General features: G+C 40.2%; 3 protein-coding genes across 6 annotated transcripts; 2 read left to right on the top strand and 1 right to left on the bottom strand.

Moving 5' to 3' along the window:
* Positions 1–53: 53 nt before the first annotated feature.
* Positions 54–3,052, top strand: LOC18994738 (nitrate regulatory gene2 protein). Its single transcript, XM_006418426.2, has 4 exons — positions 54–1,222; positions 1,440–1,624; positions 1,705–1,928; positions 2,144–3,052. The coding sequence occupies exons 1-4, from the start codon at positions 256–258 to the stop codon at positions 2,904–2,906; spliced, it is 2,139 nt and encodes a 712-aa protein (XP_006418489.1). The 5' UTR covers positions 54–255; the 3' UTR covers positions 2,907–3,052.
* Positions 3,053–3,096: 44 nt separating this feature from the next.
* Positions 3,097–7,457, top strand: LOC18994737 (protein VASCULAR ASSOCIATED DEATH 1, chloroplastic). Of its 2 annotated transcripts, XM_006418425.2 has the most exons (18): positions 3,099–3,507; positions 3,602–3,661; positions 3,749–3,799; positions 3,883–3,948; positions 4,041–4,136; positions 4,235–4,336; positions 4,432–4,529; positions 4,608–4,780; positions 5,405–5,445; positions 5,575–5,662; positions 5,772–5,858; positions 5,934–5,988; positions 6,094–6,160; positions 6,253–6,352; positions 6,471–6,532; positions 6,619–6,661; positions 6,740–6,951; positions 7,044–7,457. In XM_006418425.2, exons 1-18 carry the CDS (start codon positions 3,313–3,315, stop codon positions 7,281–7,283), a joined length of 1,836 nt encoding a protein of 611 aa, XP_006418488.1. In that variant the 5' UTR covers positions 3,099–3,312; the 3' UTR covers positions 7,284–7,457. The 2 variants fall into 2 exon arrangements, with proteins under 2 accessions (XP_024008195.1, XP_006418488.1); XM_024152427.1 differs by having other exon boundaries at positions 3,097–3,507; positions 5,772–5,988.
* Positions 7,458–8,518: 1,061 nt separating this feature from the next.
* Positions 8,519–22,409, bottom strand: LOC18994736 (CCR4-NOT transcription complex subunit 1). 3 transcript variants are annotated; one of them, XM_006418423.2, is made up of 49 exons: positions 22,124–22,409; positions 21,506–21,803; positions 21,198–21,426; positions 20,763–21,102; positions 20,451–20,564; positions 20,219–20,347; positions 19,943–20,137; positions 19,661–19,855; positions 19,406–19,543; positions 19,184–19,306; positions 18,850–19,103; positions 18,635–18,738; positions 18,251–18,345; positions 17,943–18,167; positions 17,399–17,578; positions 17,250–17,322; positions 17,076–17,143; positions 16,801–16,946; positions 16,601–16,709; positions 16,363–16,509; positions 16,185–16,232; positions 15,982–16,110; positions 15,619–15,861; positions 15,393–15,530; positions 15,216–15,304; positions 15,018–15,123; positions 14,668–14,763; positions 14,359–14,511; positions 14,005–14,187; positions 13,700–13,929; positions 13,502–13,604; positions 13,290–13,418; positions 13,156–13,200; positions 12,759–12,953; positions 12,341–12,467; positions 12,164–12,264; positions 11,763–11,900; positions 11,602–11,685; positions 11,057–11,203; positions 10,839–10,970; positions 10,660–10,707; positions 10,419–10,565; positions 10,289–10,350; positions 10,000–10,153; positions 9,706–9,897; positions 9,511–9,615; positions 9,284–9,418; positions 8,998–9,198; positions 8,519–8,906 (listed from the first exon to the last, which is right to left on the bottom strand). In XM_006418423.2, exons 1-49 carry the CDS (start codon positions 22,223–22,225, stop codon positions 8,655–8,657), a joined length of 7,176 nt encoding a protein of 2,391 aa, XP_006418486.1. In that variant the 5' UTR covers positions 22,226–22,409; the 3' UTR covers positions 8,519–8,654. The 3 variants fall into 3 exon arrangements, with proteins under 3 accessions (XP_006418486.1, XP_024008294.1, XP_006418487.1); XM_024152526.1 differs by having other exon boundaries at positions 8,526–8,906; positions 13,290–13,397; XM_006418424.2 differs by having other exon boundaries at positions 8,526–8,906; positions 15,216–15,301.
* Positions 22,410–24,390: the final 1,981 nt, after the last annotated feature.

Below are 24,390 nucleotides of genomic sequence, written 5' to 3'. Positions count from 1 at the left end.
GTAGATAAATTGTCTTTATCTTCTCCCGAGTCGGCCTTTCAAAAAAAGAAACCTCGGTGACTCGGTCAAGCACCACTCTTGCAAACTGTATTTTTGGTTACTTTTTTTCAGTCTTTCTTCTTTCGGTGTGGAAAATATCATTCTTTTTCTAATTGGTTGAAAAGACAAAAAGTTTTTGAAAATATAAAATTGAAAAACAGAAAAGACAGAGAGGAGAGAGAGAGAGAGTGGCTCGTGTGTGTACTCTGGTGAGAAATGGGATGCACAGCCTCCAAGCTGGACAGTGAGGACGCCGTCCGCCGCTGCAAGGAGCGCCGCCGTCTCATGAAGGAGGCCGTCTACGCTCGTCACCATCTCGCCGCCGCTCACTCCGACTATTGCCGGTCCCTTCGTCTCACCGGCTCCGCCCTCTCCTCATTTGGCACCGGCGAACCCCTCGCCGTCTCTGAAAACACCCCCGCTGTTTTTCTCCGCCCCTCCAACCACGATGCTCCAAGTGTCCCTTCCCCCAAACCCCCTCCTCTCGAGCCCCCCGCCGCCGCCGCCGCCGCCGCCGCCACGACAAGCCGTACACGCCGCCGCCACAACCCGTCTCATCCCCACCGTAGGCTCCGGCTTCCCCACATTCTCTCCGAGTCCTCTCCGTCTTCCTCCCCTGTCAGCGAGAGGTCTAATCTCACATTTTCTAGGTCTTTCTATCCAACTGCTCACCAGAACTCCGCTTACTCCCGCTCTCCTTCCCAAGCTTCCTCCGTCTGGAACTGGGAGAATTTCTACCCTCCCTCTCCCCCCGACTCTGAGTTCTTCGAACGCAAAGCTCGGGAGAAGCACCCTCCTCGTAGCCACTCCGACGCTGAAACTGAGCCCGAGGAAGTTCTCTGCAGCGAATGGGGCGACGACCATGACCGCTTTACTGCCACCACTTCGTCCGACGGTGATGGGGAGGGCGAAGCTCACGCTTCCAGGTCCGGTCTTGAGTCGCCTGCTCCTGCGCAGCCTGTGAAACAGCAACCAGACCACCACGGCAAGGACGAGGTCGACCATCTTATGACTTCTTCCTACGGCTACAAGACGAAAATGGTGGTAAGGCACAAGGATTTGAAGGAAATCCTCGACGCCGTTCAACTCTACTTCGACAAGGCTGCCTCCGCTGGTGACCAGGTCTCCGCTATGCTTGAGATCGGCCGTGCTGAGCTCGACCGCAGCTTCAGCAAGCTGAGGAGTAAGTCAACTTTGTCTAGCTAGTGCTTTGAGAATCGCTAGTCAACTTTGTCTAGCAAGTGCTTTGAGAATCGCTAGTCAACTTTGTCTAGCTAGTGCTTTGAGAATCGCTAGTCAACTTTGTCTAGCTAGTGCTTTGAGAATCGCTAGTCAACTTTGTCTAGCTAGTGCTTTGAGAATCGCTTCATTCACATATCTATGTGCGTCTCTCTCTGCAGAGACGGTGTACCATTCAAGCAGTGTTTTCAGCAACTTGAGCGCAAGCTGGACCTCTAAACCACCATTGGCAGTGAAATACAAGCTAGATGCATCAACCCTGAATGAACAAGGCGGCCTCAAGAGCCTCTGCTCCACTCTAGACCGACTCCTGGCCTGGGAGAAGAAGCTATATGAGGATGTCAAGGTATGTTTGCTATTTCCTTGTTCTCTTTTCCATCTTCGGTTTTCCCCTGTTTCCTAATAAACTTGGGAATGCAAAATTAGGCAAGGGAAGGAGTCAAGATTGAGCACGAGAAGAAGCTGTCTGCGTTGCAGAGCCAGGAGTATAAGGGAGGAGATGACTCCAAGCTAGACAAGACTAAAACTTCCATCACCAGATTGCAATCACTGATCATTGTTACTTCGGAGGCTGTTTTAACCACGTCTAATGCCATTCTCCGCCTCCGGGACACTGACCTTGTGCCTCAGCTTGTTGAACTCTGCCACGGGTCAGCCATCATCTTCCCCTTCTTCTTTCTTTTTTATATATATCTTTGAAGGATGCTGGGTTTGTGTTTCATCGTTCCTTGATGGCTGGTTTAGTCTGTGAACATATTATCAAAAGTAAAAATAATCTGGCAGCTGTTGTGCGTTTTCCAAGGCAAAACTCAAGTAGAAGTAGGGAGGATTTGTTTGCGTGTCTAACCACCATTTGCAAATGCAGATTAATGTACATGTGGAAGTCGATGCACGAGTACCACGAAATCCAGAACAACATCGTCCAACAAGTGCGTGGTCTGATAAACCAAACAGAGAAAGGTGAGTCAACGTCAGAAGTACACAGGCAAGTGACGCGGGACCTAGAGTCAGCTGTCTCCTTGTGGCACTCGAGCTTCTGTCGCATCATCAAATTCCAAAGGGAGTTCATAAGCTCCCTCCACGCCTGGTTCAAGCTAAGCCTCGTTCCCTTGAGCAACGAAGACCCAAAGAAGCAGCGGTCGGAGTCATTTGCCTTGTGTGAAGAGTGGAAGCTGAGCCTGGAGCGAGTGCCTGACACGGTGGCGTCAGAAGCCATAAAGAGCTTTGTAAACGTGGTCCATGTCATATCAATAAAGCAAGGGGAAGAGGTGAAGATGAAGAAACGCACGGAGAGTGCAGGAAAGGAGCTGGAGAAGAAGGCGTCGTCACTGAGGAGCATAGAGAGGAAGTATTACCAGGCGTATTCGACGGTTGGGATAGGCCCTGGACCCGAGGCCTTGGACGCACGGGACCCGCTCTCTGAGAAGAAATCGGAGCTGGCGGCTTGTCAGAGGCAGGTGGAGGATGAGGTGATGAGGCACGAAAAGGCTGTGGAGGTGACTCGGGCTATGACTCTCAACAATCTTCAAACCGGCCTGCCAAATGTCTTCCAAGCCCTCACCAGCTTCTCATCTCTCTTCACCGACTCTCTGCAGACCGTCTGTTCTCGTTCCTACTCTATCAACTGATATCATGTCCCCAAGTCTCGATGTTTTGTTTGTTTGTTTGTTTGTTTGTGGCAGCTGTAAATTTACCATTGCTTGCTTGCTTCTCTTTTGCTTTAACCCTGTGACTGTGAGCATTAAATTAATTAACGGCCTGAACTTTTTTAATATCCTTCCCATCCAAAGGTAGACCTGCCAGTGCGATATGGGCCAAAGGTGGCCCACCAAATGTAAGGCCAATCAGTCATGTGAGCCCAAATTGGCCGATGCTTTTTGACTTAATGGCCGTTGACGTTGACGTCGACGTCGTACGCCGCACCGCCAAACTCGAAAACTCAGCCTTGTAAACAAACACTTTCCCTTTCTCATCAGCATCCTCTTTTTTTTTTTTGAATTACCATCAGCATCCTTTTTACTCTCTCTCTCTCTCATGGCGATGCTTTCTACTGCTTCCGTCCCGGAGACCGTCATGACGGTGGACTCGTCTGCGTCTGGATTCGCTTCTACGGAGGTCGTTTCCGATCTCTCACCATCGTCACCCGACGGATCGCGCTCTAGCGACTCACCTGATCGCCATGACCCTTCCACTTCTTCTCCAAGCCCTAGTCGTGGTGGTGAAAATCAGGTGCTGCCGTAATTCATTTTGACTTGTTTCCTTATTTCTTGGAACATGGAATCTCAATTGATTGATCTGGATTTTGCTCTTTTGTTACTTATAGTCCGAAGTCATATCGAGGAGTGAAGAGTATCGCCAATTATTTCGGCTTCCAGCCGACGAAGTAAGTATATGTTTGCTTCCCCCTCCAATGCTTCTTCTCCAGATCCCTCTTTGCGTATCCCATCGCCTCTCTGTTTGTACGTGGTAGGTCCTTGTTCAAGATTTCAACTGTGCTTGTCAGGAGAGTATTCTTCTCCAGGTACTTTATCTCTTTTCGCTGTTGTTGTTTCTCAATACGATCATCTATCTTTGTCTTATTTTGGCTTCTCTTTCTTATTGCAGGGTCACATGTACCTCTTCATTCATTATATCTGCTTTTACTCCAACATCTTTGGCTATGAGACCAAGGTACTGTTTTCTCCTTTTACTCCATACTGCTGAGTGTTTTTATGTGCTCTCTTTTCCTTTTCAATATTCTTTTATCTCAACTTGTGTTGCAGAAAATTATTCCTTTTGCGGAAATATCTTGTGTTAAACGAGCAAAGACTGCTGGTATTTTCCCCAATGCCATTGAGATTTTAGCTGGAGGCAAGAAGGTACCCACACAAGTTCTCTTTCGCTCATCATATCATCATTTCAACTCATTTTTGGTTGTTGCCTCTTTCCTGAGTTTATAATTCCATTCTTTCTCCAGTACTTTTTTGCTTCATTTCTTTCCCGCGATGAAGCTTTCAAGCTTATCCATGACGGATGGTTGGAATATGGTAGTGCTGTCAAAGCACAAGGCGGGATTCAGGTGACCGAACAGCAATTGTCGAATACACTTTTCATTTCCGCTTAAGGCTCGTTTCTTGTTTCTTCATGCTGATCCTCCTTAGCTTAACTCTCCAGGATTCTTTATCGGAGCCCAACAACCATGTAAATGATGGAGCTGTTAAAAGGGCACTCAGTACCATGGATTTGGCGAATGAAATAGATTCCCCATCAAGGTACTTTGAGAGCTTCCATATGGTCTATCTGGTTGCTATAACTAACTGCGTCACGGCTCACTATCTTTCACTTTACAGGGATGAATCACCTCGTCTTTCAGGCAGTTCCAGTCTTCCTGTTATTAGTCAGAGTGGCCTTTCACCTTCATCTGTTACTGTTCAGCGGCACGCAGAGCCAGTTGTAGATATTCTGGCTTCCTCTTCAACCAATACTTTGAACTGGAAGCCTGAAGACTTAAATGCACCAAAATGTAGTTTCAGTCCTTACTCTCTTTTATTGTAGTTTTTTTTTTTCCTTTTGGTTGGTTTTGGTAACGTCTCAGATTTTCATTTTCAAGTCAACTGCTTAAGGATGTGAATGCTAGTGTTTTTAGTAAACTCAATGGGGAATTTGGTGCTAGGGACATGTCAAACTGTTGGTAGATAGTATTAAGAATGCAAACGCTTGGTTTTATCCTAACTTAAGAAAGAAATGTTGGTTCACTTAAAGTGGACAATCAATTAACTTCTTGCTGTTTCTATGTGTCAATCTCTTAGCTTGCTTTATTGTTTCGAAACTTAAACTGACTTTGTTTGAAATTATTATTTTCAATGGGGAAACCGTCTCATAATGGTTGTACTTTATAAGGCCTGTTAGAATGGGGTAGCTTAGCTATATTTTCTTGCCTCTTGATGGTACAGTGATACGTCACAAGTTACACTAGTTCTCATTTTGCGCCCGACAAGCTTGCACTCAGTATGGAACCCTATAACTACTGAACGGGTTAATTCGTTTCTGCACACATGATCTCTCGTCTATCTTCTTCGTTACTGTAATCTCTTTTCTTTTTATCATTCGAATTCCCCACTCAAATTTTTGTATTCCTTTCATGCAGTATCATCTGATTTTACAAAGGTAGCGGAGGCAAAGTTTTCGGTAATGTCACTTTGTTTGACTAATGGGATAGAGAATTTAAAGAACTATTACCATTCTAATTTATGAAATGCATTAACTGAATGCAGAAGTTTCGTATGTACCTAATTAAAGTTTACTTTATGTTTGCAGATTCCAGTAGAAGAGTTCTTCAGATTGTTTTTCTCAGATGGTGCTGTCAGCTTTGTTGAATCTTTCCATAAAAACTGTGGAGATAAAGGTAGAGCTACAATTGGTGGCATCATTTTGTTGTTTCAAACGTTTTCTCTCTGTTTGTGTTTTTTCTCTTCTTTTTTTCTTTCAATCAGAAGAGACTTTTGTATGTGCAGAATTTAGGTGTACCTCTTGGCAACCTCATGAAAAGCTTGGACACACTCGCAATGTCTCATTTCAGCATCCGATAAAAATTTATTTTGGTAATATTTTTGTTTCCTTTTACATAAATTCAGTTACATTTTATACTAAATATTGCTGTTGGATTTCTTTCAAAGGTGCAAAGTTTGGTGGCTGCCAGGAGTCACAGAAATTTCGGATGTACAGAGATAGGTATTTATAAAATATGCAGCTTTGTTTTGAAGCCAATCCCACTTTAAATGACTGTGCAAATGCATGCTTATTCTCTGTTGTCTGATATTGTCATTATTTTGCTAGTCATCTGGTTATTGAAACATCACAAGAGATCACCGATGTGCCTTATGCAGATTACTTTACTGTAGAGGTAGGAAGAAAATTACATCTAATGCATGCTGTCAGTAGTTTGCTGAGTGATTTTTTGTTGAAGGTGAATATTTTACCTTTGCCTGATTCCAGGGGGTTTGGGATGTGAAAAGAGATTGCCGAGACTCGATAGAAGGTTCAATATTGGATGTTTATATCAATGTGGCCTTCTCTAAAAGAACAGTGTGGAAAGGTTTCTTTAGCCTCATTTTGCGTTTGTTTTGTCCTTGAACTCTTTCACCTTTGTTTTGTATGCTTCTCAACACTAGGTCTTCATGGTTGTTGATTACACAGTTGATGAGTTTTTGCAGGAAAAATAGTGCAGTCTACATTGGAGGAGATTAGAGAAGCGTATGCAACATGGATAAGAATGGTACTTGTGCAGCCATTTTTTCTTTCAGTTTATGCAGGCTTCTAAACTAGTTTTTTGTTTTTTTTTTTAAATGATTATCCGTGGAGGCACATGAACTGTTGAAGCAGAAGAAACTGGAGAACCAAGAAGGTTTGTGCTGTAGAGTGAAAATTTAAGAGGAGCCTTTTTCTCATGTAGATAGCTGGCTGACAATGTATTCTGACACAGGGATGAAGTTGAGTGAGGAAGGTGCGGTGCTATCAGCAATCGAAGAAAGTGTATCTGAATGTGAAGAGCAGAGGGTGGAGATGGTGGGAGGAGGGGGTGGGGTAGTAAATATCTTAAGGGAAGCATTGGTGAATGTGATATCATTTGTGAAGAGGCAAAGCGGGACTAGGCAGGCTTTAGTAATAGCGTTTGCAGTGATTCTACTGATGCAGGTATTTCAAAGTTAAATGAAGTGTTTCTTTTTTTTTTTTTGGTGTGAGAGTGAGAAGTAGAAGATGCTGATAAGGGGATACCGTGGAAACAGGTTACTATAGTGGTGCTTCTGAAGAGAGGACCGGAGCAAGTGCAGGTGGGGAGTGAATATTACAGCTACGACAAGAGTGCAATTGTGGAGAGTGTGGGATGGCTGGAGAAGAGAATGCATTTCCTAAGAGAGGAGATGATAATGGTTGAGGATCGGTTGCAGAGAATGCGACAGGACCACGCTGCCTTGAAGGCTCACCTCCACCAACTGGAACGCCTCCTCCGCCACCACCAAAACTAGATACGACGCTTTGTGCAGACGGATATGTATATATGTATGTATGTATCGATGCATTTTATGTATCTGCAAGCAGTGTTTCGAATGTTACTTTCAGAGTTATACCTACGTTACGCCTATGAAAACAGAGAGGTTAACGAAATGAATCAGCACGGAAACTGATAATTTTAATTTTAACATATTTTTACGGGCAACTAACGGACCACTAATGGGTCGGTAATGGACATACAAGTGAGCAACTAATAGGTCACTCACGGGCCATTAATAGGCCGCTTGGGGGTCATTAAACCACCACAAATACGTCGGAAATTTGTCACTAATGGGCCGCCGACGAACCATTATGAGCCAAAATAGGCTTACAATGGGCTGAGTCACTAATGGGTCGCTAAAGGGCAAGTAATAGGTCACTGATGGGCCACTAACGAGCCATTAATGGGCTGATGACTGTCCAATAATGGACATAAAAGTGAGCAACTAATAGGTCACTCTCCGGGCCATTAATAGGCCGCTTAAAGGCCAATAACGGGTCATTAATGACCCACGAATACGTCGGTAATGGGTCAGTAATGGGTCACCAACAAGCCATTCTGAACCGAAATAGGCTTACAATGGGATGAGCCTCTAATGGGCCGTTAAAGGGTAAGTAATAGGTCACTGATGGGCCACTAAGGAGCCATCAATGGGCTGATAACGGTTCAGTAATGGAATACAAGTGAGAAACTAATAGGTCCCTCACGGGCCGTTAATAGGCCGCTTAAGGGCCACTAACGGGTCATTAATGACCCACGAATACGTCGGTAACGGGTCACTAATGGGCACCAACAAGCCATTATGAGCCGAAATAGGCTTACAATGGGATGAGCCACTAATGGGCCTTTAGAGGGCAAGTCATATAGGTCATTGATGGGCCAATAACGAGCCATTAATGGGCTGATGACGGTCCAGTAATAGACATACAAGTGAGCAAATAATAGGTCAGTCACAAGTCATTAATAGGCCGCTTAATGACCCACGAATACGTCGGTAATGGGTCACGAATGTGCCACCAACGAGCCACTATGAGCCGAAATAGGCATACAATGGGATGAGCCACTAATGGGCCGTGTGGGGCAAGTAATAGATCAATGATGGGCCCATAACGAGCCATTAATGGGCTGATAACGGTCTGGTAATGGGTCACTTACAGTGTTAATGGGCCATGAATGAAGAGGCCGCTTTTAACAGCCTTTCAGTGAGAATGTAGTGAAAGGAGCTTGTTTTGTAATTAAAGAACAAGTTTATATATGATGAATCTTAAGATGAATAGAGAGCTAAATTAATCCTGGAAATCTCTACTGTAATGTTACACAACACAGATACAAATACAAATTTGAACTAATGAGAGTTGTCGGAGACCCAACCAGAGACCATTCCCTCGTCAACGGGCTTGAGATTACCACAGGATCGGGCAACCGATTCAAAGAGTTTCTCAATCTCAGGCGCACACCTGATAAAGGCTTGTTTCCAGAAGCCATATCTTGGATTCTTGATGAGCTCAATGAATGTGATTAAGAGTCCCCATGGATGCGGCCGGTTCACAATTAACCGCTCCAACAACACTCTTGTTATTTGCTCCTGTATGATCTCCTGTTTGTTTCATTAAATGCCAAGAAAAAAATTAGCTCTTGCTAGGCAAGTCTCTTATTTATTTAGCATACAGAGGCAAAATTACCCTCACCTGGTCAGACTCGAAGAAGAGATACAGCATGATGAAGGAGAAGTAATGAGTGTGGTTGTTGGGATATCGAAGCTGATTGGCGATTGCATTAAGGAACAGGTACCGCCCTTCCGTATCAAGCTCCATACTTAAATACTTGAACATCTGCAAGGCCACCACATTCTGAGCCTGTGTCTCACCCGCTTGTAGCTGCTGGATAGCCTGTTATCGGTAGATTAAGCTTTAGTATATATATCCACTTAGTGAACAAGGCTTTGAATTGCATGTATAGTCATTAGACCCCTACCTGCATTCCAGTATATAGCACAAGCGAGTTGATTAATGGTACACTGTAGCGGGTTCCAGCTGAACTAGCCTCGCTGGACGAGAGAAGCAGCTTCTGCTTCAACTCACTTAGGAAAGTTGAACTCTGTTGCCTCGACTGCATAAAAATTATACGAGTATTTCCTGATATAATCTCAAGAACCCCAAAGGAGAACTAAGTAAAATGAAGAATCAGGTGTTTTATATTACCGTCAGATATTCGTCCACATCATTCTTCATTTGCTTTGCTTTTAACGCAGCATCAACCTCAGAAAGTATACAAGGAGCTTCTACGATCTCAGGCAACAAATCAATCTGCAGTGGGAACAAGATAAATCAGCCTACAAGGGATATTTTTATTCTCTAGGATATGAACATGCTGCGCTCTCCACTATCGTCCCGAACCTTTAGGTTTGGTGTTGAAGGATCTGGAAGCCTCATGTTCCGCGGAAAAGAACTGAGAATAATATTTCGCATTTGTATGCAACTTGAAGGAATCACATCACAGAAAGTAAAATGATAATCACAGAGGAACTCCGGGAAGTCATGAAGCAGCACCAGCAACACTCGCAATGTCCCTTTGTATAGGAAATGAACCTTCGTATTTGATCAACAAACAAGAGAGAGGCTACTTTAAGTACCATCAACTATATCAGTAGTGTTCACTGCAAAAATTACTGGAGACGAAAAAGCACAAACCGGTCCTCCGAGTTCAGCATTTCTCAAAAATGGCTCAAGAAACTGGAGCAAGTCCACCAGCAGGCGTTGAACATATGGCCAACCCTTCTGGCCATTAACTGTAAGTAGTTTGGGCATGAAGCTTCTGTGGCTGACCAGCTCTAGCCATGCAAAGCTAGATGTTTTACAAGAAATGAGCAGAAAAACGTAAACCACAATTGATCAATCAACGAAAAGACCACATGAATCATAGTTACTGAAAGATTCTACTTTTAGCAAGAGAATAACGAAAAACAGGTTCTGTCCTAACCTGAAAGCGGGAATCTTAAGAGGCTGCAACGCGTGGAATGCATTGGCAAAAGATGTCAGAACCTGCAAACAAACGATTGATGTTAGTGATAGCAATAAATAGCAACTACTTCAAGGAAAAGAAAACGCACCTGAAAGTTTGCGCCATCAGTCCCAGGATCCAGGGAACATAAGTCTAGTAGCCAGTTGATGAACAATCTAAAATATGGTCTTGGATTCAGTGCTGTCTTTTTATCTTCTGCGTCCTTTTGAATAGATCTCACAGTGACAGCCATGATCTGCAACCAGTAATCAAATATTAAACCCACTCACCTTTTCACCAGCAATAGTGAATGTTGGATTTATTTCCAATATAAGTATGTGTTTCCTAACCTCCGAAAGAAGAAATAACTTGCTGGTAGACTCTTGTTCAGGGAAGTACTGAACAGGTTGTCAAAAGAACGAGAAACAGAAACAAAACAAAAAAAATAACTTGCTGTTAGTCCGCAATGTGTTATGGGCTTGATTATCTAAGTTTCAAGCCATTAAAAACAAATATTATGAGCAGTTACCTTCAATATTGAAAAAACAAGCTTTGCATAAATATCGATGATAAGAAATGATGGACCCTGAGCTTGCTGAGGAGATTGCACAGCTCCAGAACTAAATTCTTCAGAAGATATACAATGAGCAACCGAGAGTTCCTAAACAACGGAACGCCCAAGTTAATAATGAGGCCTTTAGAGAATTTGAAAGTGCTAATGCTAAGAAAACTTAATGGTTAAATCACCAGAAGAATTCGAAAAAAACTCTCTGTTGTATCATCTCCCTTAAGTAGTCCAGTCTGATGCAAATGCAAGACGTATTGTGAACAAGCGGTTTCATTGGCACCGGAAACTTCGCAGATTTGATACCAGTTTTTAAAAAGCGTGGACACCTGCCAGACCATACAGGCAAACACAACATACCCATAAAAAATAGTTAAGAGACATATGTACCAACATAGAACTGAAGATAACAAAATATGCAAACACGTGTATATTTTATGGAGAATAAAAAATAAAAAAGATAACGCATAGTGGAAAATTGAATTCCATATACAAAACAAAAAGGTTATGAAGAAAAACAGGTATAATGAATGATAATAGCATAAAAGAAACGGTTCTTTTGAAAACTTTAATTCTAGCTTGCAACTTGATTGTGCTCATGCAAACAATTCGGCTTTTGATATACTCATTTGCAAGTGAAAATTAAGATTTATGCAATTCCCAAATAACCAACAAAAAAAAAAAGAAAACTTCTTCATCCTTATTGAAGTAACATGCAGAAATTTACCCGATTCCGGAAACCCGCAGGATCTGATTCCACATATTCCGAGCCGGTATTCTCGTCTGAGTTAGCGGTGGTATTGCACACAACCTGACAACAGAGCTAAACTGTCAAATGAATTTACAGTCTCGTTACAAGCAAAGTTCGGTAATGAAATCATCAGAAACCTTTTCATCCTTTGATTGCCTATCATTATTCTCATTTCCGGTTGCACTATCAGAGAGACCAGCTGGGTTAGTAACAGGATTTCGTATGACGTCAATTAGCTGTTGCAATGACTCAGGAGATCCAGATTTTGAGGCAAGCTACAACCAAAACAAGGAAAATTTAAACAAATCGTAGCATCACCAAATAATAATGCCAAATATCTTCAAACATGAGAAACGTATCAGCATAAAACAATATTTGAACCTAACCACGATATCTGTCAGTTGGCGTAATCCCTAATCCCTAGTTTTATTTTTTTAACCTAATTCCTAGTTGAAGATTTTTTACACCTACTATAAGAGATATTATTAATAATAGAACAAGAATGACACCAAACGCCGAAGAATGTTAAAATTGCAACCTTTGCCAGCGCATCAACAAGACTGTGGAGCTCTGAAATGACACTCGACTCCTCAGTGACCAAGGATTGGAGTAGAGAAATTGCAAAGTCAGTGGCGCTCTCTGCACAGCAAACAACTAGTTAGCCAAGTTCACTTACCATAAGAAAATACAAGCACATATATTTTGTTCAGCATACTGTTTCTCCCTCCATCAAGATGCTTTGCCATGTGGACGTTGTACTCCGCTAGATTAAGCAACTCTCGTTGGATAAGACCGATTGTTATATCTTTGTTGAGCTTCCGCTCCTCCTCTGAATAAATCACCTATAGCAAGAAGTTCCAAGAAAGTTGCATAATCATAACTAGAATTACCCAAAAAAAAAAAAAAAAAAAAAAAAAAAAATCTCGTATCCGTAACCATTTGAGGATAGTTCTCGTCAAATTATCAATAGCTCCGACTACAGGAAATAGGCTCAACCAAATACTTATATGATATGTCAGGAAATAGTCGCATATTTTTGAAGAAATATCAGAAGCAACTGAACTAAAGCACATAAAAAATGTAAATACAGCAAATATATGAATACTTAGATGTTGAAAAGGTTGTAAACATACCCAACTAGTGACTTCCTTAACGACACGCTTGCAAACATCACGAATAGCCACAAGAATTGCAAGGTTAGCACTGACGTGAAGGTTACTTGATGCATTCTCATAAAGAGCCTTGAAAGCCTTTTGAGCGACAGCCAAAGCTGCTTCCTCTCTGCTTATACATCTAAGTATGATTTCAGGAACTTCAGAAACTACAGCCTGAAAAATCAATGAGATGTGCAGCAGTTATTAAATTGATATCGGATGAAGCAGATAGGCGTCAACTGGAAAAAAACACAAAAACAAATTTCCGGAAATTAAGAAACGTTTTAGAAATTAACTCTTAATTCCGTTAATTCTCCGCCAAAATAAATTGATAACGATTCTGTACTATAACCACTTAGGCTTAGGTATTTAGTACCTGAATTTCATCATCCCCTGCATTATTAACCACCAAGTCCTCCATCTGAAACAGTTTCAAGAAGTCAACCACATATGATATAGAGCAGCCAAAATGCATGTAGCAATGAAAAAAAAAAAAGCCACTCTACTAACCTTCTGAGTAACAATTTCATACTTGTCCAGTGCATCTCTCGTGGACAGAGAAGGCTGTGTGATATTATTTCCACCAAGACGATCCACGGTGGCAGCTGGAGTCAATGTCTGCAATGATGTTCCAGTTTCCTTGTGTGTAAATAAGAAGCACAGCTTAGTACTTCAATATAGACCTAAGCGAGTCAAAAATTAAAAGCACACAGTAATCTCACTTTCATAGCAGCGTCAGAGGATTCAACCAGGCTCAATTCAGAAGTCGAAAGGGATTTAGAGAATTGAAGGCCGGCTGTGTCACCAGCTGGATCAACTTGTGAGCTTTACACATAGGCAAGACAAAATGTCAGCATATCAGGTGTGGTTTACGAGGGAAAAAATGCAAATAGTTTTATCGATCTGCAACAGCAATGCACCTCAAAAGTGAAACTGTAGAAGATTCAAAACCCTCCACAGGAATATCTGATGGCCGGGATACCATATCCATCCGAACGTTTCCAGCACTAGACAAAAACTCAGACGCAATTTTGGCTGATACTGGACCATAACCACTGACAAGCCCAACATCGCCAGATGAGCTTGAAGCAGCAGACACACTGTGTGAAGTTTGGGCCGACTGCTTTTGCCAAGGAAGTTGAACAAAATCCTGAAATTGTCCATGTATCGCTTAGACATGCAAATACAAAGCATACCACAGGCGACTACATGTTCCTAAAAGTACCTCATAAACTCGCTGCTGAGACAGGGACAGTTGTCCCGGTTTTGGGCGGAGGGACTCTGGTATAAAACTGACAGAATTTTGCGATAGCATGTTTGGATCAAAATGAGAGGATCCAGCACCATCTCTAGGCTTTCTCCGTAGTAACAATTGCTGGGCAATGTCCGCATCAATAGTTTGTATTGCCTGTATGGACGCAAACTATATAGTAAGGCTCAATAAATAAAAATATGGTAACAAGAAGGAATCATCTCTAGTAAAGCGGATTGCAATCCATTCCAACCCAATTCCGGAAATCAGTAAAACTAATTGCTGGAACAGAAATGAAAAAGTGGGAGTTGATATCCTAACACAAACCTTCTCCGTAGCCGCCTGTTCAATGGCCGCACATCCCAAATCAAGGTTGTCATTGGTGACAAGTTGCACAATTTGTTCAAGAGCTTCATTTGCAATGCTCAGATTCTGGAGCGAATTCCGTAGATGACCTGATATAGAAGTACGCAGGGGTTCCTACAAATACCAGAGAATGCACAAAGAACCCATAAAGCAAAAATAAAGATGGTTAGTTTAGACTTTAGTGTAGCAGGGCAGAAATATAATAGCATGAATCTAAACGTGGTGTAAACAAAAATCTGAAGAATCCAAGCCTCATAAGCAGGGAAGAACCTTGCATGTCACATGTGCCAAACTCCCAGCTAAACTCGCAACCATCAAATGAGCTGCATTATATATACGTGTCTCATCTGGTTCCATGGCATAATCCTGTAGTCAAAGAAGAAAAATGATTCTACGATTAATAAAATCAAACCAAAAAAACAAAATACAAATGAATACTGCAAATCTGAGCTAGAGACTGACGCTTCTTAAAAATGGAAATTAAATAATTTTAGCTGTGGAGTGAAAAGTGATGGAAAACGAATTGGAGATAAAGAAAGAATTTGAGACCAAACAAAAAACCTAAAATAACAAGCAAGGTTCACGCAAAAAAAAAGGCAGACAAGTTTAGATCGGCCAACCTTCAGCACAAGCTCTTTTGTTGTTTGGCATGCAATACAAACACTTCGCTGAACAATACCAGACACAATCTCCTTAATAGCTCTGTCCATGGCAAGTGGTACCACTCTGACAATGGATAAGAGTTTAGTGTCAAAGAAAATACCTTCCATGCGCTATAAAAAATATGATTTCACAAGTAGGAGACATCAGTTACAAACCTCTGAAACGGAAAGTGCATACCAAATGCACTTAATTTCTGATTGATAACAACAAGATTTCCAATGTTGGGAAGTGCTGCTGAAAGCTGCTGGCCATCATATTAACAGTAGAAAGGGTATGAAAGAAGCATATATATAGTAACTTTGATCGACATTTATAATAAATGAAAATCGTACCTGGCTAATAGAAAACGATGGGGATGGAGTTGACTGAAACAGTCCTTGAGGTGATGAGAGTTGATCAGACAAGCCTAGAGTTGCCACTTTTTCGTCTTCCATCAAAGTATTAGTATAAACACGTTGAGGGGATACATACTGAAAAGAAAAAGCAAGGGGCTTGATATTGTTGATGACAAGAAACTGGCACTATAGGTCAATTACAAAAATTACACAAAAATATAACCTGTGGTAATAACTTTGAGGGAGCGTCTGTGTTAGGTGAATTTGCGACATCAAGAGGTAGGTCTATTTGCTTAAGGGGCGAAATTGTTTTAGGCTCTGGAATCATCTGTGGTTGAGATATATGTGTTACTCCAAGATCTTTGTTACTAAAATCAGGATTCCCATCTATTTCTCTCTTTCGATCCTTTAGAAGGGAAGTCGGCGCTACTTCTTTCAGATCAACACCAAGGTTCTTGAATAACACCTGAAGATAAAGACAAGATGAGAACAAAACATTAAATACGCAAAGAGAAAAGATGCAAAACAAATGTTGATGCTCAAGAGGAACAATCATCTTTCTAAAATCCATATTAAAACTGGATACCTCAATGTCAAACTTCAGATTCATTTTTAGGTTTGGCATTGAATAGATCTCAGCAAGCAACCCGAGAATAGCCATCGTCCAAGGATTGGGAGGCTGATACGCAATACTGTTTTGGCATGGCTCCAGAACCTGCAGTTGCCACAAATTAGAACTCAGGACATCAACCCTGGAACATCTAAGAAAACTAATCAACGATCACCAACCTTTGAAGTGAATGGAATGACTGCTATCATCAACCCTTTTTCATATGCCTGAAAATGGAAAAGACAAACAAAGTTCACTATCTACAAATTTACACCGTTACTAAAGAACAATAAAATCAATTTAGATGTCAAAAAAAAAAAAAACGAAATCAAATTTTAAAGAAATAGCAGTAAGTACCTCCACAATCAATGATTTTGGATCTATTTCTCGCGCCCTTAAAACATAATTCCTTCCTATGGTCAACTTACCCAGCCAGCTGCCTAAATTTTTAAGCAGAGATCGCTCTTCCGAGCTTGACTTTATGAGCTCTGAACCCAAAAGGACCTGCAAAAGCAAAGGAATTATGGAAATAAAAAATTTGCTAAACAAAAAGAACACCCATCGCAGCAAATCGTTTGTGTGAAGAAATATTTACCTTGCAATTTTCGTATGTATTTTGAAGTATCTCCTTAAACAACAGCTTGGAATCAACTTTGTTCAGGAACTTCAAGTACAAATCATGAAAATTGGGCTCGATGCTCGCTCTATTAGGTATTTAAAAAATGCAGGAAAAACGATAAGAACAGAAGACGGGAAACCTCACATAATATTCACATAGAAAACAACTATCTGTACCTTTTCATAACCATATACTGTGCGAACCAAGGATAGTACTCTTGAGGCAAAATCTCAGCAAACTCTTTCCCTTTAGATTCAATGTTCGCTGTAGATATATTATTGATAATGAAAGAAATTTTGTCCTGAACATCTGAAGGTGGAGCCTGGAATAAAAGAAGACGTGTTCTTGTCATTCATACTAAACAGTAGACAGTTGGTATATTGACAATTCATTATTCGATGTAACCAGAAGCAAATAATTCCAAATATAAATGCACAACACAGCAAAGTACCTCAATTGCGTTTTCCCTTCTCTCAGCTGCTGCAACCAGGGTTTCTATGTTCAAAGCAGAGCCAAACCCTGTGATAATCGAATATTAGTAACATTTCTTCTCTTCGTAAGAAAAGAACAAAATTACCTATCATATTCAAAAAATAGTTATAAAATTAAGTCGTCTAGAGATTACTCGTCGAAGTGGCTCCACGTGCTGGACGAACAATACCAGCTGACGTTGATGAAGAAGTTGAAATGCTCGGATTCTGTAAGAATAACAAGTGAGATGAAATGGAAACACCTCCCACCACCATAAAAGAGAATACAAGAAAAATTCATCACCTTAGGAATGACAGAAACATCAGCGGAAGCCGTAGATGACGAGGGCAGAAGTGGCTTTGACTCGTTAGATGGCACATTAGGCATTTTGCTGCCGTCATCGATATGCACTTCATTTTTCTGTTGAGGCTGAACAGTAGAAGGAAGATGTAGTACAGATTGGCCAATTCCAGAACCGCTCAACTGCCAACGTGAAAAAAAAAACAGAAACAATGTGTTAATTAATTTCTCGCCTTAAATTTTAGGAAAGTCAACTAATGGTCAAAAAGATATATGCCAACCTAGAAAACGAGAAGCTTACAGTATCTACAGAATGACTAAAGAGCTAAAAAAAAAGGCATGAGACTAGAAACAGAAAGGATCAAGCACTTTTCTTTCCCACTTTTCTTCCCCTTTTCACGATTGAAACAATCTTAGAATCAACAACTTATAAGAGGATATAAATTAGATAAAAACGGCAAGCCGAGTACTGAAAGGAGTTGTCAAAATAGACTGTAAGACGAGTACCGCAGTCAGTAAAAATAATTCTTTTATATCAACATTATACCTCGCCATTTCCAGGGAAAGGCTGTGAGGGACCAGGGTGTGAAACAGAGGCATCTGATTCTAAATTACCAGACGATATCCTTGAAAGTGCTTGTTCAATAACAGTGACTAACTCAGGGTGAGTGCTACGCAGATGAGATATTTGCAAAATATGGTTGCAGTACTGAGGCAATTCAACCAAACGGTTCACGAACTGTTCCAAAGCTTTGCTTCCAAACAGAAACATCTGTATGAATCAGGAGAGAAAGAAGATGACATCTCACAGTAAAAAAGCCAGGAGACAGAAATATATCACAAGAGAATTGATACTTTTGAATCTGCAGGTTTACGCAAAGAATCCAAGACTAGACGCAGGGCCATCCCCAGTGTGAGGGAACTTATAAGCTGGTGCTTAATAACAGAACCTGAAATTTGTACAAGTCGCAACAGATTCAAGAGAATGCAACGACAACACTACAAAACTGAAATAGATGCTAAAACAACATGTCACTGGCAATTTTCAAATTCAAGAAATCCTTCTGAAACAACATCATCTCAACATCATCTTGCATGACAAACTTGCCAAGAGGTTGCCCCGGTTATAGTACGCACATAAATTTTGAGGGCTAGACATAATTGCATCAACGGTTAAATGATATCAACGTATCCTCCCACAACACCATAGTAAAAACGTTCTTTAGAAGACCCACTCACCAAAGAGGATGGAGGCTATTTTCAGCTGTCTCTCGGGATATTTGGGGAAAAACCGATATTCCTCAAACAGATTAGCAATCATGCATTCAAAAATTGATTTTTCCCTGTCCACAAAAAAAAAAACAACCTCGTGATTTTCTTTATGAGCCTCGGAAGTCGCAAACATGATAAGATAAATGAATTTCTCAAATAGGTATAATTCGTCATAACCAAACCTTTGAACCAAAGAGTCTTTGTATCGCGAAAGCATTTGAACCATTGCATCAACACTCAGCTGACCAGAAAACATTTGATGGAAATAAGCGTTTGCTTCTGCCTCAACATCATCTCCATATGCATTGGAAGCTGATGAATCTTTAGCCTCGCCATTCTGCAGTTTCGTATTACAATCCAAAATTGCTGCATTGACCTTTTCTATCTCTTCGACCAGTTGAGATGAAGTAATCACATTATCATGAGCTTTCAACACCTGCGATGCATGTTCAAAGAAATTACTATCAATAAATATGAAGCAATAGACGAGTCAAATACGAAACCAAACTAACTAACTTTCAAAAGTGAAGTCGTTGCATCCAAATGAAGATCTGATAAAGGATCAGAAGGATGAAATTGTTTGGACGTAAAATCCTCTGATTCGCTTAAATGCACATTCTTGACAAATTTGAGACACTCCTGAAATATTGAAAACATAATTTTAAATGTTAGATACCGTCTTCCTATCTCTAAGGAAATTACAGTAATAGGACTTTGATTGTCATAAATATACATTACCTCAGCAAAGAGGTCCTTATATACATATAGACAGTTGGGCAACCAGTTCTCAATATCCAAAAAGCCTCTCAGTGAGGCAAGGACTGCCAATCTGACGCTGAATGAGATTGGAACTGATTCTAAAACCACAGAGAGAATCTGAAATATATAAATAAAAAAATCCAATTAGTTCATAAACACAGAGAAGCTGTAGTAAGAAACAAAACATATTAGGAAGATAAACTGAGCCACCGTCACAAAATTTAACATAATCACCTTAACCTCGTGGCAGATTTCAATTATTCTGAGTAAGCTGTCTGCTTTAAGATTTTGGGCATTTAAAATTCCCCACAGAACGAGTTCAGCATTCTGATGCCAGAGATTAAGGATAAAACCACTATCCTGGGAATTCGTTATTATCACTGGAAGAATAACAGAAACCACCTCTCGCTGGATGAGATTATAGGCAGTCTGCAACAACAGGATTAACACACTTAGCCGAACAAACAAGTCAAGATTACGAGCATACATCACCAAAGACCAGTCATGGAGAATTACTTTGATGTGTGTCATTCCAAGAAGCAAGGTTCTAGGACAATGTGTGAGTGGATACTGGAGTAACGAGCTAACTAAAACAGTATGACCCCTCTCGGCCAGTTGGCATAGCACATCTAGGAGATCGAGAGATAGCCATGCTTGATTGGAAAGTCCTAATTGCTGCTCATGGCTGTGCATGTTACTATCGATATATACCTAGAAAACAGACGGTCAAAATAGTGACAGTATCAAGAAAAAACAGCTCTAAGCTCTTAACACAAACTTGTGGTATCTCACCAGCTTCCTTGGAGAATGCGTAAAGGTGAATACATCTGGTGGGGCACCTATTGCATGCTTAAGAAAAGATAATTGGCCTTTCTTATTTTTCCAAACAGAAGTGCATACAGCATCAAGAGGAAACGGCTCCTGCTAGGATCAGTTTAACAACCTCAAACAACAGTGGAAGTGAAAACAACATAATGAAGTAAACATATTTTGGACAGTCAATTTAGACAGTATGAGAACACACCTTGCAGGCAGTTTTATATAGCCGCATGAAAAACGAGAAAGACTCCATATTAGGGATGTCAAATCCATCATGGTCGAGATTCTCGATTACTTTCCTCCAGCTTGTGCCAGGAGCCTGCTTAGAAGAAAATAAGAGCATGAACCACATAATACCTAACAAATAAGCTAGATGCTTCACCAAATACATTAAATAAAGAAAGATAATTACGCGAACTAGTCACAACAGCAACAAAATTAATACAAAGACCGAAATGAAGTTTGAAGCTGATCAATGATGTTAGTTGGCAAAGTATAAGAATTGTAGATAACTCACAAGCTGCTTGATGGTTTCAATTAGAATGTCAACATTCCATGACCTTGGTGTGGGAACTTCAGTAGGAATGCAGCATCCAAGGGCCGAACTAAATGTTGAAAAGGTGGTGTGATGATCTTCAAGATCAGCACAAGTACGAACAACATTACCAAGAATTCTTGAGATAGTAGCCTCTGTTAATGGTGCAAAACTAGACAAAATCTCTTTGCATTGGCGGGCATCAGCAGTGAACCCACAACCTAATTCTCCAATGAGATCTCCAACAGAAATTTCCTTATCAATTTCAGCTAAGATAGCATCGATCTCGTTTTCAGCAGGATCACAGCGAGAATCCATGCTCCTAAAGCAAAACAGAAAGCCCGTTGGAGATTCACAATTAAGTAATACATATGGATCGAAAAGGGAAAAGAGATTCAAGCAACTCATAAGTGTCACCTGAAAACATCAGCTTCGTGAACTTCTCGAGAAAGGATAGGCGTTAGAGCAAAAGAGAAGTCATCTCTAGGTTGAGCAGAAGACATAATCTGTATAAAGGAATCCAAGTGCCTGGAGAGGTCCTCAGAGTTTTGGAGAAACAAAAGAACATTCTGAATTTGCTCAGTGGACTCAATTTGGCCAGTATTGGCACACAGTTCCTCAATCTCGGTCAATAATAAGTTTCGCCCTAGAGAGGAAAAGCCATCATCACAAAAACATAAACCTAAGAGTTGTGAGAAGTAAGACACGGAAAGAACCAGCCTTACCACTTGTCTTTGCATCAGATCTTTCAAAATCGGCCAGGGCAAGGCCAAAGATAATTTTCTCAGAGAGTGAAAAGTCCAATGCATTAGTCAAATCAACCACAAATTCTTCAGTGACCTCAACATCATTCAATGCGTGAGAAATCACGGTTCCGAGATTTGCCTTTTTCATCACACGTTTAAACACCAAGGATACTACTTTCTCAAGCTGCAACGTATTAGGCTGGCTTCTCCGGACGGTGAAACAATCTAGGCATGTCTTGAGAACTGGAATACTAGTCTCAACTCCATTGTCAACCAACTGCCATTTTGTAAAACCAAAAAAAAAAAAGTGAGCAAGCAATGGAAAGGAAACTAGTAGAGAGCCCATTTTATATTTTATCAAAATGCTAAATTCTTTCAGGTATATCAGAATGGGCTATGAATATGTCGCAATTCCTAACGATGATCTCAGAACAGAAACATAATTAGACCCAAACACAGATGGCAAAACACATCAACTACAAATAAAAACGAAACCCGATGTGACTGATATATGGAGACATACGTTTTGACATAAAACAAAAAAACCAAAACAGCCGCGTGGTGGATTTTACTTATTAAGAAAATCAGAGATGCTACCTGATAAATCTCTTGGGCGATTGAGTCGACATCGGCGGAATCATTAAAGCTCTCGAGCAAGAACCGGGTATGGCCGGCGACCTTGGAAGGAATCATCAGCATGGCGATGCGAGATCCGAAATGCTTGCTAAGGTAAGAGTGGGACGAGATGGGTCTAGGGTTTCGGGGAGCAGAAGATCGACAAGAGTAAGCAGCTAGGGATTAACAACGCTCTCGAAGAAGATCCGCTGGGAAGATAGATTTTGAGAGATTTTGATCGTTCCAATTTTGCGATTTTGCGTTTGGGTTGTGGTGAGTTTGGTTTTTGCCCCAAATCGCCACATATATGTCAAAGACCGCCATTGCTAAGCCCATTCATTTCACTAAGTTCGCAATGGGCCTCTCATTACCCCACTTTACTAAGGCTTAACGGCCCACTTTTTTTTTTACATGAGAATACAGTATTATCCAGTATTCAAAAAATCGGCTTAGTCGGCGACTAGGCGGCCGTCTAAGCAACTAGACGGCGATTTTCATAAAATCAGTGAAACAAATCCGGTTTAGTAAAAAATCGGAACAGTCGGAGAAAATTGGGAAAATCAAACTAAATCAGTAAAATCGGCCAAATCAGACTAATTATTTTTATCCTTTTTTCAGTCAATTTTTACGGTTTTGGATAGTAAACCAACATCGATTTACAGAAAAGAGAAAACAAAAAGATTTGAAACGTGGATTAGGGTTAATAACTTAATATAATCATCCTCGTTCCTCCCCACTACTTCATCTTCATAAACTAGAAGAGGCGATCATTATTCTCTATTGCTGAACTCTACAAGTTTGTTTAATCTTCTCTTTATCTATCTGTATATATTATATAACTATATTGTATTCTCTTAATTTGTTTTTTCATCTTTGTTTACTTTGTTTGTGTTCTGTTTCAAGTTTCAACTTTCAATTTTAACAATGAGCTTAGAGGAGACATCGATTCCGACGATGAAAATGATATAGCTATTGATTTTGAATTTGAGTCTGAAAATGAGTAGGTGGTGGATATGGATGTGTTTGAAGAATAAGTTAGATAGATTTCTCTTTGCTTTACATTTTTAAAGTTTTTAGATTGAAACTTATTTTAGTTTGAAGAATTTGATGATTTTTAGTTTGATTTCTTTGTTGAACTTTATTCTATAATTTTATTTACTAATTTTTCTTACTTTTTTATTCAAACATAAATTTAAAAAAAAAAAAATTTTAAGAAAACAGTTAAAACTTTTTAAAAAATATGATATATAGATAGAAAATTTATAAAAATTAACAAAACTTTTGCTAACGCCTAGGCTCCGCCTAGTCTCCTATCACCCGCCTAGCCATCGCCTAGCGATTTTTTGAACATTGGTATTATCAAAGCTTACAAACCCACACCACATTCTGATATGAAGCTGACTTTCGTGGACCTAAGAAAGGGGGAATAGAAAAGTAGTGGACATTTCACATCGTTAAACAATAAAAAAAAAAGAAAAAAATATACTAAAATGGTTTCTCATGAGACTCGAACATTTCACATAAATAATTCAATTTCTTATACCATAAATTTTTCAGGGGCTAAATGTTAAGATTATAACATAAATTTTAATTATACAAGTTGACTATACAGAGATGAAATAATTTTCTCCCTTCTATATATATATATATATATATATCATGTTTATTCATTCTAATTTATTTGAATGGTTTTTATGGTTATCTTTTTTTTTAAGAACAAGTATTTGCAACTATGTTTCGAAAGACGATTGGTCTAAATATTCTGTTGAATAATACTCTCCATTCAACTTATGAATCACACAGAGGACAAAAAACTTTGTTGTAAAAGCAAAATGATGAACAAGAAAAAGCAAAATGATGAAAAAAACGAATTTCCTCCAAAATAGGGCTACGCAAGATCACTTGAGCCCAATTTCAAGATATTTTATTCACATGCTTATCCTAAGTCCTTTGTTTTCACTCGTCCCCCTCCATCAAAATTACACTAATTTGTTTGTTCAACAACTTCCAAATCACATTAGTTGTCACTAGTATATTTGAATAATAAATACTAAGACTTAATCCTAAGCAAATATCACTTGGGCCATTGTTTTGGGGCCTTTTTTTTACAAATTAATGATGGTAAAAGTAAGTTAATCTAGAAAGAATGGATGTTAATTGATGAATAAGAAACGCACATAATTAGGATGAGAGAGAACTCAGAGAAGCATTGTTGATTGTGGTTCTCAACTATTCAAGGGTCGGTTCGG

Source organism: Eutrema salsugineum, unplaced genomic scaffold (assembly GCF_000478725.1).
Source record: "Eutrema salsugineum unplaced genomic scaffold, Eutsalg1_0 scaffold_5, whole genome shotgun sequence".
In the NCBI taxonomy this organism is placed as follows: domain Eukaryota; kingdom Viridiplantae; phylum Streptophyta; class Magnoliopsida; order Brassicales; family Brassicaceae; genus Eutrema; species Eutrema salsugineum.
The sequence above is the reverse complement of the archived record's forward strand: the minus strand, read 5'-3'. Positions and strand labels throughout refer to the sequence as shown.

Excerpts from the sequence above, each read along its gene's own strand:
- LOC18994737 (XM_024152427.1), top strand. The coding sequence starts at position 3,313 with ATGGCGATGCTTTCTACTGCTTCCGTCCCGGAGACCGTCATGACGGTG. Across the intron at positions 3,508-3,601 it reads GTCGTGGTGGTGAAAATCAG|TCCGAAGTCATATCGAGGAG; the intron begins GTGCTGCCGTAA and ends TGTTACTTATAG. Across the intron at positions 6,662-6,739 it reads GAAACTGGAGAACCAAGAAG|GGATGAAGTTGAGTGAGGAA; the intron begins GTTTGTGCTGTA and ends ATTCTGACACAG.
- LOC18994736 (XM_006418423.2), bottom strand. The coding sequence starts at position 22,225 with ATGCTGATGATTCCTTCCAAGGTCGCCGGCCATACCCGGTTCTTGCTC. Across the intron at positions 19,856-19,942 it reads TTGGAATGACACACATCAAA|ACTGCCTATAATCTCATCCA; the intron begins GTAATTCTCCAT and ends CTGTTGTTGCAG. Across the intron at positions 11,686-11,762 it reads GGCAATCAAAGGATGAAAAG|GTTGTGTGCAATACCACCGC; the intron begins GTTTCTGATGAT and ends CTCTGTTGTCAG.
- LOC18994738 (XM_006418426.2), top strand. The coding sequence starts at position 256 with ATGGGATGCACAGCCTCCAAGCTGGACAGTGAGGACGCCGTCCGCCGC. Across the intron at positions 1,223-1,439 it reads CAGCTTCAGCAAGCTGAGGA|AGACGGTGTACCATTCAAGC; the intron begins GTAAGTCAACTT and ends CTCTCTCTGCAG. Across the intron at positions 1,625-1,704 it reads AGCTATATGAGGATGTCAAG|GCAAGGGAAGGAGTCAAGAT; the intron begins GTATGTTTGCTA and ends ATGCAAAATTAG.